The 24,443-nt window shown below is 44.1% G+C and overlaps 1 protein-coding gene across 3 annotated transcripts in view; it reads left to right on the forward strand.

Annotated features, from left to right (window-relative positions):
* Positions 1-10,628: 10,628 nt before the first annotated feature.
* Positions 10,629-24,443, forward strand: part of MTR (5-methyltetrahydrofolate-homocysteine methyltransferase) — a 52,191-nt gene continuing 38,376 nt past the window's right edge. Inside the window, exons 1-2 of one of the 3 annotated variants that reach the window (XM_072140738.1) lie at positions 10,629-10,819; positions 23,298-23,512. In XM_072140738.1, the coding sequence (XP_071996839.1) occupies positions 10,786-10,819; positions 23,298-23,512 (249 nt within the window). In that variant the 5' untranslated portion in view covers positions 10,629-10,785. Of the gene's footprint in view, positions 10,820-10,924; positions 10,945-23,297; positions 23,513-24,443 lie in introns of those variants that run through there. The other 2 variants (XM_072140735.1, XM_072140737.1) reach the window with 2 other exon arrangements.

Genomic DNA, 24,443 nt, shown 5'->3' on the forward strand with positions numbered 1-24,443 from the left:
ATTTAAATGTTAAAGGAAATCTGCCAGCAAAATCCATCTCTATAAACCAGGGACACTTACTCACTCAGCTCCAGGGTACGGGACTGTGGTAATATTCTTATATTTGTTATCCATGGTCTCCTTTCTTCTAAAATCAACTTGTAAAATTATGCCAATGAGCCAGAAGGGTGTTACCAGGAGGAGGTAAGTGCATGTTTATTATTTTAAATAGCCCAGCCCGGCCCGAAGTAATTTTTAACACCCGGATAACCCCTTTAATCATGATGTGAAAAGTCCTGTTAAATGCCTCAGCGTATAAGAAAGGAGAGTAAGGAGGGAAAGTGACTCCATGGGCTGTCTGCATAGAAATAGCTGAAGCTCCCTCTAGTGGCTAACAGTGGGAGATATTAAAATGAATGGGATCTATTTTAATATTTCTTCAAATGTGTAAATCCAGTCACCAGAAAAATTGAAAAAATTACGCAATTCTTATTGGTAAAAATGTATACAATAAGGCTATTAATGTATACACACAGCATGTATACAACAGGTATATTATAATTACTTTCATTTGTGTAATCTGTTCTTTCCTTGTCCAGATTCAGGAAATAACCTTTCAGTATAACAGATGCCCGGTCCTGTGACACCGCAGAAATCTAATTTGTGCTCTATTCGCCTGCAGAAGCCTTTTAGTCTTGCATCATTGGTAAAGGTCATGACATTCTCTGAATTGTTACAAATATGAGAAGTTAATTTGCAGTGACATCTCTATCTGTGCAGCGCGTAAATGTGTATTATTAGTCTACAGCTGATAAGGAAATGGGCAGCAGATGAAGCTGCAGAATCTAATATAAACCAGTGTACTGACATTAAAGGGGTTGGCCACCTTTCCAGAAACATTTTAATAATGCACCACAGTTACAATGGGTGCAGGAAGTTTCAATGCAGCCAATTGGTGAGATCAAGAGTTCTTTTTTTTTTTTTCTCAAATAATGTGCACTCTGCTCCCCATCTTGATAGGAAAAAAAAAACCCTGAAATGTATTTTTTTTTTGTAAATTTATTAAGAAAAACTGAAATATCACATGGTCTTTGGTATTTCCTTGAAGATCCTCTCCAGTTCCCTCAGGTTGGATGGTGAATGTTGGTGGAAGCCATTTTCAAGTCTCTCCAGAAATGCTCAGTTGAGTTTAGGTCCGTGCTCAAGCCAGTCAAGAATAATAATAAATAGTAATTCCTTTATTTATGTAGCGCACACGTTGCACAGAGCTTTTGCCAAATCAGTCCCTGTCACCATGGGGCTCACAATCTACCAATATGTTTTGGAGTGGGAGGAAACCCATGCAAACAAGGAGAGAACATACAAATTCTTTGCAGATGTTGACTTGGATGGTACTTGAACCCAGGACCCCAGCACTGCAAGGCTGTAGTGCTAACCACTGAGCTGAATGGTCACAGGGTTGCTCTGAAGCCATTGCTCTGCTTTGTTATTTTAGCTGTGTACTAAGGGTCATTGACTTGTTGGAAGGTGAACCTTTCAGCCCAGCCTGATGTCCAGAGCACTCTGGAAGAGGTTTTCATCCAGGATATCTCTGTACTTTGCCGCATTCATCTTCCTTCAATTGCAACCAATTGTCCTGTCCCTGCAGCTGAAAAACACCCCCATAGCATGATGCTTCCACCACCATGTGTCACTGTTGGGATTGCATTTGGCAGGTGATGAGCAGTGCCTGGCTTTCTCCACACATACCACTTAGAATTAACACCAACAAGTTAAATCTTAATCTCATCAGACCAGAGAATCTTATTTCTCATAGTCCAGGAGTCTTTCCTGTGTTTGTTTTTTCCCACACTGTAAGCAGACTTTCGTATGTCTTGCACTGAGGAGAGACTTCAGTCAGCACACTATGCCATAAATCCAGGACTGGTGGAGGCTGCAGTTATGGTAGACTTTGTAAAACTTTCTCCCACCTCCCTACTGCATCTCTGGAGCTCAGCCACGGTGATATTGGGGTTCTTCTCCCACTATTGCTTAGTTTGGCTTGATGACCAGGTCGAGGAAGAGTTGTGGTTGTCCCATAATTCTTCACTTCTTCTCCACTGTGCTCCTACCTTGAGTGCTGCAGAAATTCTTTTGTAACCTTGGCCAGGTATGTGACTTGCCACAAGGCTCTGAGCTCCTTGGGCAGTTCCTTAGGGTGATGCCACACGTTCAGTTTTTCAGATGCAGTTTTTGATGCCCAAACCAGACTTTGATGGGGTTTGTTGGGATGGGGTCTGCTGGGATTGGAATGAATTGGAGAGGATGGTACATGATTTAATGGGATGTTTTGGGAATGGATGGGATAATTTGATATTTGATGGGATGTTTTGGGATTGGATGGGATGTTACAGAGGGGAACATTTTAGAAATGGATGTGATTGGAAGTTAAAGAATTGAATAGGATGATTTGGGAATGGAAGAGATGTTTTCACATTGCATAGGATGGTTTAGGACTTCATGCAATGCTATGGAATTGGATGTTACAGAAGGTTATGGGACTGAATGGGCTTTGTTGGGACAGGCAATGTTGGATGGGATGCATTGAGATTAGCTGTACTGTGTTGGAAGTGGATGGGATGATTTGGGAATGGATGGGATGTTTTTGGATTTGATGGGATGTAACAAGTTGAAATGGGTTTATTGGGGATTGGGTGAGCTGTGCCTAGAGTGGATGGGTTGCATTGGGATTGGATATAATGATCTTGGATGCAATGTTATGAGATGTTTTCAGAATAGATGGGATGTTTTAAGAATGGAATGTTTCAGAATTTCAAAATAATGTTTTTGTAATAGATGCATTGCGAAATGATAGGATAATGTAGTATGTAACAGGGTGTTTTTGGAATTGCTGAGATGTTTTGGGGTTTGATGCAAATTTTGGGGATTAAATGGGAAGTTGCTGTATAGGATGGGATGTTTTGGGACTGGATGGTATGTATTGGGAATGGATGCTTTTAAGAAGGCTAGGATGTTTGGGGATTAATGAGATGTTAAAGGATCTAACAGAATGAGATGTTTTTGAAATGGGTTGGATAGGAAGTTTGTGAATTAAGTGGGATGTTATGGGAATGGGTAGGCTGTGTTGGGATTGATTGGGTGCAATATGATTGTAGGGGATGTTATAAGATGTAACAAGTTGGGATGCCTTTAAAATGGATGGGATGTTTATGGTTTTGATATGATGTATAAAGATTTGATGGGATGCGTTGGGATCGGATGTTTTTTTTGAGATTAGATGTAACCCATTATGATTGGAGAGGATGTTATAGGATGTAACAGGATGGGATGTTTTGGGAATAAATGGGATGGGTTAAGATTGGACGGAATGTTTTGGGAATGAATGGGCTGTGTTGGGATTGGAAGGGATGTGTTGGGATTGGATGGGCTCTTTGGGATTGGACATAATCTTAAAGGATGTAATGAGATGAGATGTTTTGGGAATGGATGGGATGTTTTAGGATTTGGGAGTGGAAGGGTTGCAGTGCAAAATGATGGAATGTTATAGTTGTAAAACAATGTTTTTGGAATGAATAAAGATATTTTGTGATTTGATGGGAATTTTTGGGATTAGAAGTTTCTGGATAGGATGATTTGGGAATGGATAGGATGTTTTGGGAGGTGATGGTATATATTTGGATGGATGATTTGAGGGTAAATGTGATGTTTAGAGATGGCTAAGATTTTTGTGGCTTTTATGGGACCTAAAAGGATGTAATGGGATGGGATGTTTGGAATGGATGGGAAGTTTGTGGATTGGATGGGATGTTATGGTAATTTATGTGTTGGGATTGAATGGGCTGGATTGGGGTGGGATATTATAGGATTGGATGGGATGTTTTGGGAATGAATGGGATGTTTCTGATTAGATGGGATGGTTTAGGACTTCATGCAATGTTATGGAAATGGTTGGGATGATTTGGGATTGGATGTTACAGAAACTGATGTTTTTTAAATGGATTAACAGCACTGAATGGGCTCTGTTGGCAGAGGCTATGTTGGATTGGATGCATTGAGATTTGATGGACTGTGTTGGCATTGGATGAGATGATTTGTGAATGGATGGGATGTTTCAGGATTTGATGGGATGTTACAGGGTGCAATGAGTTTGAATGGGTTAGTTGGGGATTGGGTGAGCTGTGCCTGGATCGGATGGGTTGCATTGGGATTGTATATAATGATATAGGATGTAACAATGTAAGCAGTTTTGGGAATGGATGGGATGTTTGGGGAATAAATGAGATGTTTTAGAATTTCAAAATAATGTTTTGGGAATAGAAGGGATGTGAAATGATGGAATGATGTATGTAACAGGATGTTTTTGGAATTGATCGGATGTTTTGGGATTGGATTGGAATTTTTGGGATTAGATGGGAAGTTTCTGGATAGGATCATTTGCACTGGGATTGGACATAATGTTATAGGATGTAATGAGATAAGATGTTTTGGGAATTTATGGGATGTTTTAGGAATGGGTGGGATGGTTTGGGAATTAATGGGATGTTTCAGGATTTTAGAATGTTTTGGGAATGGAAGAGATACATTGCAAAATGATGGGATGTTATTGGATGTAACAGGATGTAAATGTGATGTATAGAGATGGTGAAGATGTTTGGGGAATTGATGGGTTGTTAAATGATGTAATGGGATGAAATGTTTGGATTGGATAGGAAGTTTGTGTATTGAAAGAGATATTATGGTAATTGATGTGTTGTGTTGGGATCTGATGGGACGCATTAAGATTGGAGGGGATATTATAGGATGTAAAATGATGTAATGTTTTGAATCCCATGTGCTGGATTGGATGGGATGTGTTGGGATTGGACGAGATGTCGTAGGAATAGATGATTTGCCGGGATGTGTTGAGATTGAATGTAATCCATTAGCAATGGATAGGATGTTCTAGAATATAACAGGATGGTATGTTTTCACATTAGATGTGTTGGTGGTATTTGATGGGATGTTTGGGGAATAATTGGGATGGGTTGGGATTGGATGGGATGTTTTGGGATTTAATTGACTTTTTGGAGATTGTATGAGCTGTGTCTGCATTCAGGGGCGGACTGGCCATAGAGCTTAATCAGTAGGATTCCCATGGGCTGCGGCTGATGGGGCCAGTCCCTCCCTCCATACTGTGCTGGGCTGTCTTCGGCCGGGCAGTTCCTGCTCCCTGTATACAGGCTGCCTGCACTGCTCTTCCTCCCTCCCTTATGCATCCTTATGATAATCTAACCTTATTATATGGATGTACAGTGGAGGGGTGGCTGTGCAGGAAGCCTGTTCTCCCCTGCAGACGTCAGTCCCAGTGCTAGGGCTTGTATATGGTGAGTGGAGGAGAAGAGCTTGTATACTGTGAGTGAGGGAGAGGAGAGCTTGTATCCCCAGGCCTGGTAGAACCCTCTGTGACCATGATTGTTGCATTGTCTCCCTTCTCCACTCACAACAAATAGGGTATGTTCACATGTGGCGTTTTGAGGATGTATTACATGTTTCCAAAGGTTTGTCTGCTTTTAAAGTGTTTTCTTCATTGCTGGAAGTGTAAGCAGCTGTGAAAATGATGACACATCTGATAACACTTCCAGCAATGAAGAAAAACAACTTTCAAACCAGCCAAATGCATGGGAACAGGTAAAACACATGCATTCAGACACATGCATTTAAAATGCATTCCCAAATGACCATATGTGAACGCACCCCGTGAGACTGCAGCTGGTCATTTTAATGAGCGGAGGCTGCAGCCGGTCATTTTAGTGAGCGGAGGCTGCAGCCGGTCATTTTAGTGAGCGGAGGCTGCAGCCGGTCATTTTAGTGAGCGGAGGCTGCAGCCGGTCATTTTAGTGAGCGGAGGCTGCAGCCGGTCATTTTAGTGAGCGGAGGCTGCAGCCGGTCATTTTAGTGAGCGGAGGCTGCAGCCGGTCATTTTAGTGAGCGGAGGCTGCAGCCGGTCATTTTAGTGAGCGGAGGCTGCAGCCGGTCATTTTAGTGAGCGGAGGCTGCAGCCGGTCATTTTAGTGAGCGGAGGCTGCAGCCGGTCATTTTAGTGAGCGGAGGCTGCAGCCGGTCATTTTAGTGAGCGGAGGCTGCAGCCGGTCATTTTAGTGAGCGGAGGCTGCAGCCGGTCATTTTAGTGAGCGGAGGGGTCTTCACTGTCTGCATTGTAGGAGATGGATTGGAATAGGACATAGTGTTATAGGATGTGATGAGATGTTTTAGGAATGGATGGAATATTTTTAGAACAAATAGGATGTCTCACAAATGAAAAATGTTTTGGGAATGGAAGGGATACAATGGGAAGTGATGGGTTGTTTAGTATGTTTTGGGATTGGATGAGAATGGATTAAATGTTTTGGGAAGTGATGTGATGCTTTGGGAAAGGATGAGATGTCATAAAATCTAAGGTGTTTTGGGAATGGACGGGATGTTTTTTGATTGGATGGGAAGTTTCTGGATTATATGGGATGTTTTGGGATTGGAATGGTGCAGAATGTTTTGGGATTGAATGGTAAAATTTGGGATTGGGAAGGATATTTGGGGTTGGATTGGATGTTTTGGGAATGAATGGGATGTGTTGGGATTGGATGTGATGTGTTGGGATTAGATGGGAAAGCACTGAATCAGCTTTGTTGGAAGGCGATGGGTTTGTTGGGATTGGATAGGATGTATTGCAAAGGATTGAATGTGTTGGGATTGAATTGGCTTTTGGGGTATTGGGTTAACTGTTTCTGAATTGGATGAGATGCATTGGAATTGGACATAATGTTATAGGATGTAAAGAGAAAATGTTTTAGGAATGGATGGGATGTTTTACAAATGAATGGGATGTCTCATGCTTGAAAAAATGTTTTGGGAATAAAAGGGGAACAATAGGAAATAATGGGATGTTATAGGATGTAACACGATGAGATGTTTTGGGAATCGATGGATGGTATGGGGATTTGATGGGAATTTTTGAGATTGGATGGGAAGTTTCTAGATTGTATGGGGTGTTTTGGGAATAGATGGAATGTTTTAGGGAAGGATGGAATGTTTTTGGATTATTTAGGTTATTATTGAACTGTAATGTATGTTTTGGTATTGGATGGGAATGGATTGAATGTTTTGGGATTGAGTAGGAAAGTTTGGGAAGTGATATGATGCTTTTGGAAAGGATAATATATCATAAAATATAACAGGATGGAGTGTTTTGGAAATGGACAGGATGTTTTGGGATTGGATGGTGAACTTGGAGATTGGAAGAGATATTTGGGATTGGATTTGATGTTTTGGTAATAAATGGGATGTGTTGGGATTACATGGGATGTGTTGAGATTTCATGGGAGGTTTCTGGATTGTATGGGATGTTTTCTGAACAGACGGAATGTTTTTGGAGGATGTTATGGAACTATAATATATGTTTTGGGATTGGATGGGAATGGATTGCATGTTTTGCGAAAATGTGATTTTTTTGGGATTGGGAAAAGATGAGATGCACTAGATGTTAAAGGATGGGGTGTTTTGGGAATGGATGGAGATGTTTTGGTATTGGATGGAATCATACAGAATGTTTTAGGATTGAATGGTGAGCTTTGTGGTTGGAAAGGATATTCTATGAATAAATGGGACGTTTTGTGAATGGATGGGATGTTTATGAATTTGATTGTATGCTGTGGGATTTGATGGAATATTATTGGAATGGATGGGATCTTTTGTGAAATGGATGAGTTGCTCTTGGAGGGGATGTTATATGACGGAACGGTTTAGAAGGATACAGGATTGGATGGGATGTATTGTGAAAAAATTTTATGACTTGTGTAGGATTGGGTAGGATATTTTAGGAATGGATTGGATGTTTGATGAATGGGTGGTAGGTGTGATCAGATGGGCTTTGTTGAGACTGGATGGGTTGTGTTGGGATGCTTTGGGATTGTATATGTATGTATGATTTTATAGGATGTAATGGGATGAGTTGTTTTTGGATAGAGGGTGATGTTTTTAGAATGGTTTGGATGGTTTAGGAATGGATGGGGTGTTTTTGATTGAAAAGCATATTTTGGAAATGGATGGGATGCATTGGGAAAGGAAAGGAGGTTAAAGGATGTAACAGAATGGATTGTATTGGGAATGGATGGAATGTTTTGGGATTAGTTGGAAAGTTTTGAGTTCGTTTGTGAATGGATAAGGTGTTTTTGGATTGGATTAGCTTTGTTGAGATTGAATGAGATGTTAAAAAATTGTAACTGGATGCATTGTTTTGGGAATGGATGCGATGTTTTGGCATTGGATGGAAAGATTCCAAAATCGATGGGATGATATAGAACTGGATTAAATATTTTAGGATTGGATGGGCTGGGATTGAACTGGATGGGTGGGGAATGAAGAGAAGTTATATAATGCATGGGATGAATTGGGAACAAATGAGATGATATTGAATAACTGATAGGATAGTGTTGTAACGAATGGAATCTGAAGGGGAAGTTTCTGGGTTGGATGGGATGTTATGGGAATGGATGGGATATTTGGTGATTGGATGGGATATTTTGGGATTGGTTTGGATTTCATTTAAATGGTCAATCATTTTTTTAATTTACTTGAATAAATCAAAGTACAATTAAGATATATTACAAAGATTCAAATTTTTATCAGAGTAAAGGATTTCCTTATGACTATTGCTATTTAATTTCTTCTCTTTAGAAGTCACATAATAACAGTGTTATTTCTATAAAATATATATACACCGATCTAAGGACTACTACAAAGTTTGTTAAAAATGTTAATATGCATTAATTTATCAACTTGCACATTCCTGTTCCCTTGCTTTGCAGAATGCTTGTTTTATTATCCAACTATATAAAAGGTTAACTAATGTATACCAGTCTGGATGATGCCTTTAGTGTCTATGGACACATCCAACAAATATTTTGTTTTCTTTAAAAAGTTCTATGGATGGAACTTTAGGCAAAATGGTGTTAATATTTTTTATTTTGTGACAGTATCCAGTACCAGGACAGATGCCCCATCTGCTGGCCATACTGAATATTACAGTGATATGGTGGAACTTGTGTTTCTAGAATATAAAATGCACAGTACAGCATGGACTATATTTTGCATACAGCCAGATGACATTTTTATATGCTTTTGTATTTAAGAGGACCTGTTACCTGTAAAAACGTCACTAGGAGCTGCTTAGTAAAGTAACAGACGCAGCAGTGTTACACTGCTAGCGTTATTTGAAACATCTGATAACTCTAGCAGACACTGCCCCGCTGTACACTAGAAACGCCGGACTGCGCTGTTAGTGGTCGGGCATATTCATGAGGGGGCGGGATTAGGGGTGGTGACTGCTGCAAAAGTTGCAAAACACTCCACTCCCCTGCTGATCAAGGAAAAATATTAGAATGGGTTGCTCAAAAAGCTGCAAAAACCCACAAATGGTAATAATAATGTTTATTTATATAGCACCATCATATTCTGTAGCTCTTTACAAATCACTACATAAAATACTACATTACAGAGTACAAACAGTCATAGATTTAACTCCCTCTAAGACAGTGATGGCAAACCTTTTAGACGCTGAGTGGCCAAACAGCCAAAACCCACATATTTTTTTGCAAAGTGCAAATGCGACAATTTAAGCAGTAACTTATTACTCCCTGCTCTGTCACATGTTTACATTGTATAGGCACCTGAGGAAACCAATACAGTAGATAAAAAGGAGAAGTTGTTTGGATTATCATTGTAGCTTCCTTCTAGGGTTCTGGGCTGCCTGGGACTGCAAGAGCCCTTGAGCCCTTGTACTCTGTTGTGGGTTGATGGCGCGGGTGCCCGTGCCATAGGTAAATCAAAAATGGCCAAACAACTCACCCCCTAAAATAACTCTCTCCCCCAAATATATGTCCACCAACAGCCGTGTGAATGAGGCCTTACACTTGTTTCGCAAATTTCGCCGCAACAGAGGTGAAGGGTCACACGTACAGTTAGCGCTGTGTTTACAAAACTACGTGGGTGAGCCTCGGCCAATCGCAAATGCAAGTGATAGATAACCAGATACCACTGCATTGTTTTAGTGCAAGATCCCGGGTTCTGGTTACAGGTGGAATAAACCTCTAGATATATGTGAGAAATCAGGGCGCAGTCACACTATGTGTCGTGTTGTGCATCGCGTTTTTGACGCATTCCATTGGCTTCAGCCTTGATAAGGTTACATTGCGTTTCCACTGCATCTGCTTAAACACAATGTAACCTTAGCATGTGATCAAGGCTGAAGTCAGTGAAATGTGTCAAAAACGCGGCGCACAACGCGACACAATGCATCGTGTGAATGCGCCCGTATTCACAGGGGACTTTGCTGGGTGTTTGAAAAAGAATCCTCAAATCCACTAATACGCGAAACCAGATAGAAGATCCCTCCCATTGACGGGTTACTGTAGGCAGGGACCCGCTGACCACTTTTGGGGCTCACCTCTTGTTGCAGCCTCTAAATGTGTATGTGACACTTTATAAAGATAGATGTAATTGTGAAGAGAAGCAGCATTTGTGAGATGAGAGAAAGCGCATGTAAATAGTTACACATAACGCGCCTCTTATGTAGCTGCTGCAGAGCCCTGTTCACACGCTGCAGAGAGCAGCACTCCGGCCCGTCACTAGTGAGCATGCGCAGTAGCTTCCTCCAGCACAGGAAGCAGTCAGTGCACGGCCACATACCGGCTCCATAGAGTGAGCACGCTGCTCCGGTGTCTGCGCGCTGTGCTCAGGCGAGCTCCGTCATTGCCGCTCCCGTGTCCCGGAGCCATGGCCCCCACCATCCAGCACCCCGGCCCTGCAGGTAATGGCGGCACATGTGCTGCTTATGTAATGGGACGCGGCGGCTGGAGAAATTCTGCCACAGAGACATTATCATGCGGGGACTGCCCGGGTGTAGGGGTGGCATCAGGAAGTTCTAGGTGCCATGTGAGTGACGTCACTGATGTTTTCATGTGCCAGCCTGGAGCTGCCAGGGGTGAGGTGTAGTGGCTGCAGCTGTCTCTGTATACTGTATATGTAGTGTATACTGGAGGTGTATGGGTGATGTATACATCATGTGCTCCACTGTATACCACTGCTGCAGGCACCTCTGTATACTGTATAGTATGTGTAGTGTATACTGGAGGTGTGTGGGTGATGTGTATATATCATCTGCTCCACTGTATACCACTACTGCAGGCACCTCTATATACTGTATAGTATGTGTAGTGTATACTGGAGGTGTATGGGTGATGTGTATATATCTATATATCATCTGCTCCACTGTATACCACTACTGCAGGCACCTCTATATACTGTATAGTATGTGTAGTGTATACTGGAGGTGTATGGGTGATGTATACATCTATATATCATGTGCTCCACTGTATACCACAGCTGCAGGCACCTCTGTATAGTATGTGTAGTATATCCTGGAGGTCTATTGGTGATGTATACATCTATATATCATCTGCTCCACTGTATACCACAGCTACAGGCACCTCTGTATACTGTATAGTATGTGTAGTGTATCCTGGAGGTCTATGGGTGATGTATACATCATCTGCTCCACTGTATACCACTACTGCAGGCACCTCTATATACTGTATAGTATGTGTAGTGTATACTGGAGGTGTATGGGTGATGTATACATCTATATATCATGTGCTCCACTGTATACTACTGCTGCAGGCACCTCTGTATAGTAAGTGTAGTCTATCCTGGAGGTCTATGGGTGATGTATACATCTATATATCATCTGCTCCACTGTATACCACTGCTGCAGGTACCTCTGTATATGTAGTGTATACTGGAGATCTATGGGTGATGTATACATCTATATATCATCTGCTCCACTGTATACCACTGCTGCAGGTACCTCTGTATACTGTATAGTATGTGTAGTGTATCCTGGAGGTCTATGGGTAATGTATACATCATGTGCTCCACTGTATACCACTGCTCCAGGCACCTCTGTATACTGTATAGTATGTGTAGTGTAGCCTGGTGACCTAATTGTGTTTTTATACATCTATATGTATCTGCTCCACACAGCAAAAACCCTGGATCCATTGATAGATCCGAATACTGAGATTTCCGCTAGCAGTGTAACATTGGGTCGTCTGTTTTATAGCACTTTAGTAAGCAGCTCCTAGTGCCATTTTTGCAGGTGACGGGTCCTCTTTGGAAATGATCTCCCAGTGGCTGCACATTTCTCCAGAGAGGACCACACTATGGAACATTTGTGGATTAATATTTTAATGGGACATTTCAAGACACAGAGGAAAAGATTCAACACCTTACAAAGTGGTCCTAACATTCACGGCAGCTTCGTGACCCCCTACCTCTGACCTGGAGGCCACAAGCAGATAAGAGCCAGAGCTCTCGTCTCGCCTCACAGGTTTTTAGTCTGTTTATTGCCGTCCTGTGGTAAATAAGATGTCCTAGTATTTGTCAAAGTTTTTTTTTTTTCATATACTTTGATGATCACTGCCTAGTGTGTAAAAAATGCTGAGACATCATAACTAGAGATGAGCGAACACTAAAATGCTCGGGTACTCGTTATTCGAGACGAACTTTTCCCGATGCTCGAGTGCTCGTCTCGAATAACGAACCCCATTGAAGTCAATGGGAGACTCGAGCATTTTTCAAGGGGACCAAGGCTCTGCACAGGGAAGCTTGGCCAAACACCTGGGAACCTCAGAAAAGGATGGAAACACCACGGAAATGGACAGGAAACAGCAGGGGCAGCATGCATGGATGCCTCTGAGGCTGCATAATCGCACCATTATGCCAAAATTATGGGCAACAGCATGGCCATGACAGAGTGACAGAATGAAGCTAGATAGCATCTAAAACATCCAATAATTGACCCTGACACTATAGGGGACGGCATGCAGAGGCAGCGGCAGCAGGCTAGAGAGTGTCATGGCGACATACCCTAAATGGACTCAGGCTTCAAACCAATGGGTGGCAGAGAGGAACCAAAGGAGGTGAGCAAGAAGCGCTCAAATAATATCGGTACATGATAAAAGTTTGCCAGTATATTTTGTGGATTACACAGCAGGGTGGCGACAAAGTTAACATGGAAGCCATGAAAACAACCCAAAATTCTGCCTGACACAGCTCGTTTGATAAGGGGACGATGTATGGAGGCAGTGAACTAGTAGTAGATTAAAGGTGCTGCAGTTAAAACTATGTTAGTTGGATCTTGGCATGGAGCTGGCGCTCCGCTGCCAGGCGAGCTTTCGCCAATCCAAGCCCCTGTCTATAGGCTACTCCCCAAACAGCACTTCTAAGAACCTTTTGTATAAGATCAAGTGTAGTAGCGTTCTTATAAGTTTAGGATATGGCGGGTGAGGGGAATGTAAACAGATGCGCAAGAAGCGCTGAAATAATATCCCTAAATGGTAAAAGTTTGCAAGTATATTTTGGGGATTACACAGCAGGGTGGCGACAAAGTTAACAACTTTGATGTGGAATGCCCTGTAATAGCTCTTGGGCGGTGTGCCTTTTATCGCCTAGGCTCAGCAGTTTCAGCACCGCCTGCTGTCGCTTAGCGACGGCACTGCTGCTGTGCCTAGAGCTACCGACTGATGGCGCCATGCCCACGGATGGTAATTCGGAGGAGGAGGAGGTGGAGGAGGGGTGGGAGGAGGTATAGTAGGCCTTTGAGACCTGGACCGAGGTAGGCCCCGCAATTCTCTGCGTCGGCAGTATATGACCAGCCCCAGGGTCAGACTCGGTCCCAGCCTGCACCAAGTTAAGTGTAGTAGCGTTCTCATAAGTTTGGGATATGGCGGGTGAGGGGAATGTAAACAGATGCGCAAGAAGCGCATGATGCGCATGGAGCTGGCGTTCCGCTGCCAGGCGAGCTTTCGCCAATCCAAGCCCCTGTCTCTAGGCTACTCCCCAAACAGCACTTCTAAGAACCTTTTGTATAAGATCAAGTGTAGTAGCGTTCTTATAAGTTTAGGATATGCCGGGTGAGGGGAATGTAAACAGATGCGCAAGAAGCGCTGAAATAATATCCCTAAATGGTAAAAGTTTGCCAGTATATTTTGTGGATAACACAGCAGGGTGGCGACAAAGTTAACAACTTTGATGTGGAATCCATGAAAACAACCCAAATTTCTGCCTGACACACCTCGTTTGATAAAGGGACGATGTATGGAGGCAGCTATATGGACGACTTTTGGAGGTAGCAATGGAGACAACGTGTGGAGGCTGCTATGGAGACAATTTAATTTGGATAGTGCCTGTATGTGGCAGTCCCAAACATTTTTCAAACCAGAGGAGCAGGTAGGTGGCCCTCCAGTAAAATGGGATAGATTGAGTGCCTGTATGTGGCAGTCCCAAAAATGTTTCAAACCAGAGGAGCAGGTAGGTGGCCCTCCAGTAAAATGGAATAGATTGAGTGCCTGTATGTGGCAGTCCCAAAAATTGTTCAAACCAGAGGAGCAGGTAGGTGGCCCTGCAGTAAAATGGAATAGATTGAGTGCCTGTATGTGGCAGTCCCAAAAATTGTTCAAACCAGAGGAGCAGGTAGGTGGCCCTGCAGTAAAATGGAATAGATTGAGTGCCTGTATGTGGCAGTCCCAAAAATGTTTCAAACCAGAGGAGCAGGTAGGTGGCCCTGCAGTAAAATGGAATAGATTGAGTGCCTGTATGTGGCAGTCCCAAAAATTGTTCAAACCAGAGGAGCAGGTAGGTGGCCCTGCAGTAAAATGGAATAGATTGAGTGCCTGTATGTGGCAGTCCCAAAAATTGTTCAAACCAGAGGAGCAGGTAGGTGGCCCTGCAGTAAAATGGAATAGATTGAGTGCCTGTATGTGGCAGTCCCAAAAATGTTTCAAACCAGAGGAGCAGGTAGGTGGCCCTGCAGTAAAATGAAATAGATTGAGTGCCTGTATGTGGCAGTCCCAAAAATTGTTCAAACCAGAGGAGCAGGTAGGTGGCCCTGCAGTAAAATGGAATAGATTGAGTGCCTGTATGTGGCAGTCCCAAAAATTGTTCAAACCAGAGGAGCAGGTAGGTGGCCCTGCAGTAAAATGGAATAGATTGAGTGCCTGTATGTGGCAGTCCCAAAAATGTTTCAAACCAGAGGAGCAGGTAGGTGGCCCTGCAGTAAAATGGAATAGATTGAGTGCCTGTATGTGGCAGTCCCAAAAATTGTTCAAACCAGAGGAGCAGGTAGGTGGCCCTGCAGTAAAATGGAATAGATTGAGTGCCTGTATGTGGCAGTCCCAAAAATTGTTCAAACCAGAGGAGCAGGTAGGTGGCCCTGCAGTAAAATGGAATAGATTGAGTGCCTGTATGTGGCAGTCCCAAAAATGTTTCAAACCAGAGGAGCAGGTAGGTGGCCCTGCAGTAAAATGGAATAGATTGAGTGCCTGTATGTGGCACTCACAAAAATTGTTTCAAACAGAGGACCGGGTAGGTGGCCCTCCAGAAAAATTAAATGCATGAAGTACTATAGCAAGAGCCAGTGGGCCCTGTCAAAAAATAGCCAGTTTCCTCTGCTTTACTGTACAAAGAGGAGGAGAAGGAGGAAAATGAGGAGGAGGAGTGGATCAATTATTCAGGTTGAGCTTCCTTCACCTGGTGGAGATTGGAAATTCTGAGAAATCCAGCCTTTATTCATTTTAATAAGCGTCAGCCTGTCAGCGCTGTCAGTCGACAGGCGTGTACGCTTATCGGTGATGATGCCACCAGCTGCACTGAAAACCCGCTCGGACAAGACGCTAGCGGCAGGGCAGGCAAGAACCTCCAAGGCGTAGAGCGCCAGTTCGTGCCACATGTCCAGCTTTGAAACCCAGTAGTTGTAGGGAGCTGTGTGATCATTTAGGACGATGGTATGGTCAGCTACGTACTCCCTCACCATCTTTCTGTAAAGATCAGCCCTACTCTGCCGAGACTGGGGACAGGTGACAGTGTCTTGCTGGGGTGACATAAAGCTGGCAAAAGCCTTGTAAAGCGTACCCTTGCCAGTGCTGGACAAGCTGCCTGCTCGCCTACTCTCCCTCGCTACTTGTCCCGCAGAACTACGCACTCTGCCGCTAGCGCTGTCAGAAGGGAAATACTGTTTCAGCTTGTGCACCAGGGCCTGCTGGTATTCATGCATTCTCACACTCCTTTCCTCTCCAGGGATGAGAGTGGGAAGATTTTGCTTGTACCGTGGGTCCAGGAGAGTGAACACCCAGTAATCGGTGCTGGAATAAATTCTTTGAACGCGAGGGTCACGGGATAGGCAGCCTAGCATGAAATCTGCCATATGCGCCAGAGTACCAACGCGTAAGAATTCACTCCCCTCACTGGCCTGACTGTCCATTTCCTCCTCCTCCAACTCCTCTTCTTCTGCCCATACACGCTGAACAGTGAAGGACTCAACAATGGTCCCCTCTTGTGTCTCGCCAACATTCTCCTCCTCTTCCTCCTCATCCTCCTCCACCTCCACCTCCTCCGATATGCGCTGAGAAACAGACCTCAGGGTGCTTTGGCTATCAACAAGGGAATATTCTTCCCCCGTCTCTTGTGACGAGCGCAAAGCTTCCGACTTCATGCTGACCAGAGAGTTTTTCAACAGGCCAAGCAGCGGGATGGTGAGGCTGATGATGGCGGCATCGCCACTGACCATCTGTGTTGACTCCTCAAAGTTACTCAGCACCTGACAGATATCAGACATCCACGTCCACTCCTCATTGTAGACTTGGGGAAGCTGACTGACCTGACTACCAGTTCTGGTGGAAGTTGACATCTGGCAGTCTACAATCGCTCTGCGCTGCTGGTAAACTCTGGATAACATGGTCAGTGTTGAATTCCACCTCGTGGGCACGTCGCACAACAGTCGGTGAGCGGGCAGTTGGAGGCGGCGCTGCGCTGCCCTGAGAGTGGCAGCATCTGGGCTGGACTTCCTGAAATGCGCACAGATGCGGCGCACCTTCGTGAGCAAATCAGACAGATTGGGGTATGTCTTGAGGAAACGCTGCACTATCAGATTTAACACATGGGCCAGGCATGGCACATGTGTCAGTCTGCCGAGTTGCAGAGCCGCCACCAGGTTACGGCCGTTGTCACACACAACCATTCCCGGCTTGAGGTTCAGCGGTGCCAGCCACAGATCAGTCTGCGCCGTGATGCCCTGTAATAGCTCTTTGGCGGTGTGCCTTTTGTCGCCTAGGCTCAGCAGTTTGAGCACCGCCTGCTGTCGCTTAGCGACGGCACTGCTGCTGTGCCTAGAGCTACCGACTGATGGCGCCGTGCCCACGGATGGTAGTTCGGAGGAGGAGGTGGAGGAGGGGTGGGAGGAGGAGGAGGCATAGTAGGCCTGAAACACCTGGACCGAGGTAGGCCCCGCAATCCTCGGCGTCGGCAGTATATGAGCAGCCCCAGGGTCAGACTCGGTCCCAGCCTCCACCAAGTTAACCCAATGTGCCGTCAGCGATATATAGTGGCCCTGCCCGGCAGCACTCGTCCACGTGTCCGTGGTCAGGTGGACCTTGTCAGAAACGGCGTTGGTCAGGGCACGGATGATGTTGTCTGACACGTGCTGGTGCAGGGCTGGGACGGCACATCGGGAAAAGTAGTGGCGGCTGGGGACCGAATACCGAGGGGCGGCCGCCGCCATGAGGTTGCGAAAGGCCTCGGTCTCTACTAGCCTATAGGGCAGCATCTCCAGGCTAAGCAATCTGGAGATGTGCACATTAAGGGCTTGGGCGTGCGGGTGGGTTGCACTATATTTGCGTTTCCGCTCCAGCGTCTGGGGTATGGAGAGCTGAACGCTGGTGGATGCTGTGGAGGATCGTGGAGGCGACGATGGGGTTTTTGTGCCAGGGTCCTGGGCAGGGGGCTGACTAGCAGCTGACACAGGGGAAGGAGCAGTGGTGTGCACGGCCGGAGGTGAACGGGCTTGTTGCCACTGAGTGGGGTGCTTAGCATTCATATGCCTGCGCATACTGGTGGTAGTTAAGCTAGTAGTGGTGGAACCCCTGCTGAGCCTGGTTTGGCAAATGTTGCACACCACAGTCCGTCGGTCATCCGGTGTTTCCTTAAAGAACCTCCACACTTCTGAAGATCTAGCCCTCGCCGCAAGAGCCCTCACCACGGGAGCTTCACTAGTTGACAGTGGCGCTGATGCACCAGCTCTGGCCCTGCCTCTCCGTCTGGCCCCACCACTGCCTCTTCCAACCTGTTCAGGTCGAGGACTCTCCTCCGTCTCAGAAGCACTGTGTTCACCCGGCCTCTCAACCCAGCTTGGGTCTGTCACCTCATCATCCTCCGATCCCTCAGTCTGCTCCCCCCTCGGACTTCCTGCCCTGACAACAACTTCCCCACTGTCTGACAACCGTGTCTCCTCATCGTCGGACACCTCTTTACACACTTCCACTACGTCAAGAAGGTCATCATCACCCACAGACTGTGACTGGTGGAAAACCTGGGCATCGGAAAATTGCTCAGCAGCAACCGGACAAGTGGTTTGTGACTGTGGGAAGGGTCCAGAAAACAGTTCCTCAGAGTATGCCGGTTCAAATGCCAAATTTTCCTGGGAGGGGGCAGACTGGGGGGGAGGAGGCTGAGGTGCAGGAGCTGGAGGAGTGGCGATTTCGGTGACATGGGTGGACTGCGTGGAAGACTGACTGGTGGTGGACAAATTGCTCGAAGCATTGTCAGCAATCCACGACATCACCTGTTCGCACTGTTCTGGCCTCAACAGTGCTCTACCACGAGTCCCAGTAACTTCAGACATGAACCTAGGGAGTGTAGCTCTGCGGCGTTCCCCTGCTCCCTCATCAGCAGGTGGTGTCTCACCCCGCCCAGGACCACGGCCTCTGACCCCTGCAGTAGTTGGACGCCCACGTCCCCGCCCTCGTCCTCTACCCCTAGCCCTCGGGTTAAACATTTTTAAAATGAGAGTTATAACTTTATTTTTTTTTTTTTTACTTTTTTTTGTTTTTTTTTGTGTTTTTTTTTTTTTTTGTGTTTTTTGTTTTTTTTTGAGTTTTTAAAACCAAACAATGCTATCCTATTGCTATGGCTATTTTCTAGCCAAGTATCAAAGCACACTACTATGCCAGATGAGATGACACTGAGTTATTGGCTAATAGAAATCCAACCCCTACTGAATTTTGCCACTTCGGCCTTTGCTATGGATATGTGCGCCACTAAGCGCAGAACACAGCGGTCGCAAGTCTCACTACAAATTGCTCAGAATTGGCAAGTACATGCACTGCAGAAACTACAGCCACCAGCAGATCAACCAGAAATCAAATATATAGAACGCTACTGTAGGCTTCAAGAAGCTGTTTGTATTCTCCTATGGCTATTTTCTAGCCAAGTATCAAAGGAAGCACAGTACTATGCCAGATGAGATGACACTGAGTTATTGCCTAATAGAAATCCAACCCCTACTGAATTTTGCCACTTCGGCCTTTGCTATGGATATGTGCGCCACTAAGCGCAGAACACAGCGGTCGCAAGTCTCACTACAAATTGCTCAGAATTGGCAAGTACATGCACTGCAGAAACTACAGCCACCAGCAGATCAACCAGAAATCAAATATATAGAACGCTACTGTAGGCTTCAAGAAGCTGTTTGTATTCTCCTATGGCTATTTTCTAGCCAAGTATCAAAGGAAGCACAGTACTATGCCAGATGAGATGACACTGAGTTATTGCCTAATAGAAATCCAACCCCTACTGAATTTTGCCACTTCGGCCTTTGCTATGGATATGTGCGCCACTAAGCGCAGAACACAGCGGTCGCAAGTCTCACTACAAATTGCTCAGAATTGGCAAGTACATGCACTGCAGAAACTACAGCCACCAGCAGATCAACCAGAAATCAAATATATAGAACGCTACTGTAGGCTTCAAGAAGCTGTTTGTATTCTCCTATGGCTATTTTCTAGCCAAGTATCAAAGGAAGCACAGTACTATGCCAGATGAGATGACACTGAGTTATTGCCTAATAGAAATCCAACCCCTACTGAATTTTGCCACTTCGGCCTTTGCTATGGATATGTGCGCCACTAAGCGCAGAACACAGCGGTCGCAAGTCTCACTACAAATTGCTCAGAATTGGCAAGTACATGCACTGCAGAAACTACAGCCACCAGCAGATCAACCAGAAATCAAATATATAGAACGCTACTGTAGGCTTCAAGAAGCTGTTTGTATTCTCCTATGGCTATTTTCTAGCCAAGTATCAAAGGAAGCACAGTACTATGCCAGATGAGATGACACTGAGTTATTGCCTAATAGAAATCCAACCCCTACTGAATTTTCCCACTTCGGTCTTTGCTTTGGATATGTGTGCCACTAAGAGCTAAACACAACGGTAGCAAGTCCCCCTGCTAATTCCTCACAAAATGGTAAAAGATGCAAATTAAAATAAAAAAAGTAGAACGTTATTGTAGCCCTAAGAAGGGCTGTTGGGTTCTTTGAGAATCACTCCTGCCTAACAGTAAGCTAATAGAACACCCTAACGCTTTCCCTGACCAGCAGCAGCTCTCTCCCTAGCGGCATCCAGAGACAGAATGATCCGAGCAGCGCGGCCAGCGGCTAGTCTATCCCAGGGTCACCTGATCTGGCCAGCCAACCACTGCTATCGACGTGTAAGGGTACCACGTCATGCTGGGTGGAGTGCAGAGTCTCCTGGCTTGTGATTGGCTCTGTTTCTGGCCGCCAAAAAGCAAAACGGCGGGAGCTGCCATTTTCTCGAGCGGGCGAAGTATTCGTCCGAGTAACGAGCAGTTTCGAGTACCCTAATGCTCGACCGAGCATCAAGCTCGGACGAGCATGTTCGCTCATCTCTAATCATAACATAACATCATGTTGACAAAGAGAACTAGTATTCTCCAAAGCTCCACATCAACTATATTCATCCTCAAAACATTATCACCTGATTTCTTCACTCTTCTGCTTTATATGATGCTGTGAGACAAGTCATTACTGTCTGAATTGGTCTCAACATAAAATAAAACCTTAAAGGGGTGTTCTCCTTCTCCAGGAGCTTGTATTGCTAAAACAAATAGAAAATGATATCTTATCTCTCAGGAGACGCCCAGGCTCCGGCTGCTGTGCTTGATTTCTGCTGCTTCCAGCCCACTTGGACCTAGTGATGATGATGTTGCGTTCATTCTATACAGAATGTGTATGTTGTGTAGTGTCATTGTGAAGTCAGCAGCAGATGGGCTTTTTTGAGGTCCATATGCTATCCCTTCTTTTTGCGGATGGCATACTGAACTATTGATTCCTATGGGTCTGTTCACACGGAATCTGACGGAAGTACAGACAGTGAGAAGAAAATTGCAGCAAAATCAAAGAAACAAAAAAAAGAATAAAAAAAAACGGCACATGGATCTGTGTGCAGTGACTTTTTTTTCTCAAATGTGCAGAAAATACATTAGAAAACCATCTGTCTTTTTTGTGAATGAGAAAAAAACTGCATGACATACGGATGTGAAAAAAACAGATGCAGATACAGTATGGACTAAACACGGACATCACAAGCACGTCCATCTGAATAAGGGGAGCTTTGCTAAAAGATTTTTTTTCTCTATTTTTAAAGAAACCTAACCCTTTGAAAATTAAAAAAAAAACTTTAATAGACACCAGATTTCCTTCATACAGGTGAAAGCCCTATGGCATAGCAGTAGTGCAGTCTAAAGCCCATGCTGTGGTGTGGTCAGTGCGAGGAAATAACCTATAACATGCAGATTTAGCTCCGAAATGTTGTTTTGTAAGAATGGAGCTGGCAGATGCCACATATAAATGCAGTATTTTTAGTATTCACTTTGTCTTCACACTCAGATCATGTTCATACACCGTCCTTGTTGCGTCACTAAACTATATTAGTGTTTCATTGTTTCCTTTGTGTCTTTACCATGCTGCAGTGTGTAGACGTCCTTTAAAATTTCTAGGAACACAAAACCTAGTAGAAGATTAGCTTCCCAGCGAACTATCCATCCGTGAGCTGTTTAAAAGCTATGAGGGGAATTGATTGGATGAGATGAAGACCTGTGTATAAAATGCTGATGTGTGTTGGTGTAAGGCAGGATAGCAGTGCCAGATTGTGATCGTGATTTGTGAAGAAGCGACTCCATGTTTCTTATATAACTGTGATGCAGGGAGCCCCGTCCTGTGCACCTGGTCAGCTTGTGAAATCTGTCAAGTGCACATGGTGTGTTTCATGGATAGACCGTAGTTTTGTGCTGCCAGCATAATGTGCATGAAATGTTTTAAAATAAACTTCTTTGTCTGTGTGCCACTTACAGGAAATCTACCACCAGGATCAAGGGTTGTAAATTAAGTACACTAACATACTGGTGTGTGCCCCCTTTGGCAAGATCTGTTCTTCTTTTCTTATGCCTTTACCAAAAAAGGCTTTAAAACATATGCAAATGAGCCTTAGGGGCCCCATCTCTGGAGCCCCTTAGGGTAATTTGCATAATGTTTAAAGCCTTTTTTTTTTTATATATAAATAAGAGCAAAAGAAGATAAGAGCAGATCCTGTCAGAAGGTGGACCCACCAGTATGTCACAGAGCTTGGTTTAAAATTCCTGATCATGGTGGGAGATGTCCTTTAATGATATCCGTGCCAACTATAATTTTTTGTTAATTGTATCTGTCATTTTAAAAGTGCACTAGGGAAAACAGTGGCAAATAAAAATTACATTCCCTAATATTTTCAACTAAATCCACCTGTCACAGCTGATATGTGATATGAGTGCAACAAGAATCTGCTGACAGGATCCCTTTAAATATCCTGTGGTAAATGTACCATGTCAGTGCCATATGCTTTATCACTCATGGCACGCTCTCACCTGCTCTGGCTACATAGCCCTCCCTTACAGCCTGATAAATAGGGTGTGTTATACGTCCCAACAGCTGTATATACAGCATAATGGGTGAGGGGAGAAAAACCTTGATTTCACATTCCCTATATTGAACTGATTGTTACAGATCATACATTACTGCCCTTTTTATCTATGAGTATTGTTTGTGCCATTTGCTGTAGTGGACGTGTGCCTCTATCTGTACTGGAGCCAGCTGGAAGGTGTCTGAGCTGTCCTTATGTGAACTACATGGGACTAAGCATATTATTTTGTTGGCTTTACCAACCCATTATTCTGTAAGTTTGATAGTAAGGAGGATATTTTTTTTTAATATTATATCAAATTATCATGTACATTATTATATGAGTGGCCCTTGACCTTCCCATGCATGTTCTCCTATCACGAATGTTTCTCTCTGTGTGCTGTACACTTTTATATATTATATTTGTTTCTTATTGTTTTCAGCTGCCGCTCAAGCCAACACACATGAAGAACTGGACTCCATCCTTCGGGAACGGATCATGGTCTTGGATGGTGGCATGGGCACCATGATCCAACAGCACAATCTCTCAGAAGAATCCTTCAGGGGGCAGGAATTTGTGGACCATAGCAAACCGTTAAAAGGCAATAATGATCTATTAAGTGTCACCCAGCCGGACATAATCTACAAAATACACAAGGTATTTCTGCTCATCTGTATTTGTCATCATTGTTCATGGCAGCTTCTAAGTTATATAGTGCTGGGTTTCAAGGGAATATGCACTTTCACAAAATAATTATTGTTTGTGTACTTAAAAGTTATACAATTTTTTAATATACTTTATTTTTTTCATTCCTTGATTTTGTAGATTTCTGTTTTCTGTCATTCAACAGGAAGCTTTATGGTTTACTTCCTATGGATAGAAACCGGTCCCTGGTCATGTGATGTCACACAGGTACATGACCCTGTGAACGAGCCGTGGCGCTGTGTGACATGATCAGCAACGAGTTTCTATCCACAGGACATAAGTATGAGGCCTCCCGTTGAATAACGAGCAGAATTCTAGAATATGGCAAAATATGCAAATATGTTTTCCAACACCTAGCATGACTTCCATGAAACCCAATGATGTGAGATTAAGCCAAAAAAAGTATATCTATTCCAGAAGGCCTAAAAACTCTTACTTCCGGACCCTAATCAATGGACTCTCACTCAGCCAAATGCTGTCTACATTTGGGAATCTGTTCCTTCTGGAATATATACACTGGTTTGCCTTAATCCCACACCATGTTATTAGACTTATTGTAGGTCCTGCTTGGTATCAAGTGGGCTGCCTTGCAAGGTGGCAAACAGAACGTCTGTAAAACGTGCTGGTGGCCATCTTTATAGTTCACTGTTGGTGGAGGTATTTTGGAAAAATTATTAAAATATAACTTTTATTCTTTATTAATATCTAAAATAACAGGACTAGACGTACAGACATACAAACATCCATTCTTACTCAGTGTACTGGAAAAGTAGCGGGTATGTTTGCACAGTTTTGTGCTTTTATATCATTCTACCCTAGTTGATGTTTTATATTGTTTTCCAAACATCAACCTCCCACTGAGAAGCATATATTGTGGCAGTGT

This window comes from Engystomops pustulosus, chromosome 3, assembly GCF_040894005.1.
Source record: "Engystomops pustulosus chromosome 3, aEngPut4.maternal, whole genome shotgun sequence".
NCBI lineage: Eukaryota > Metazoa > Chordata > Amphibia > Anura > Leptodactylidae > Engystomops > Engystomops pustulosus.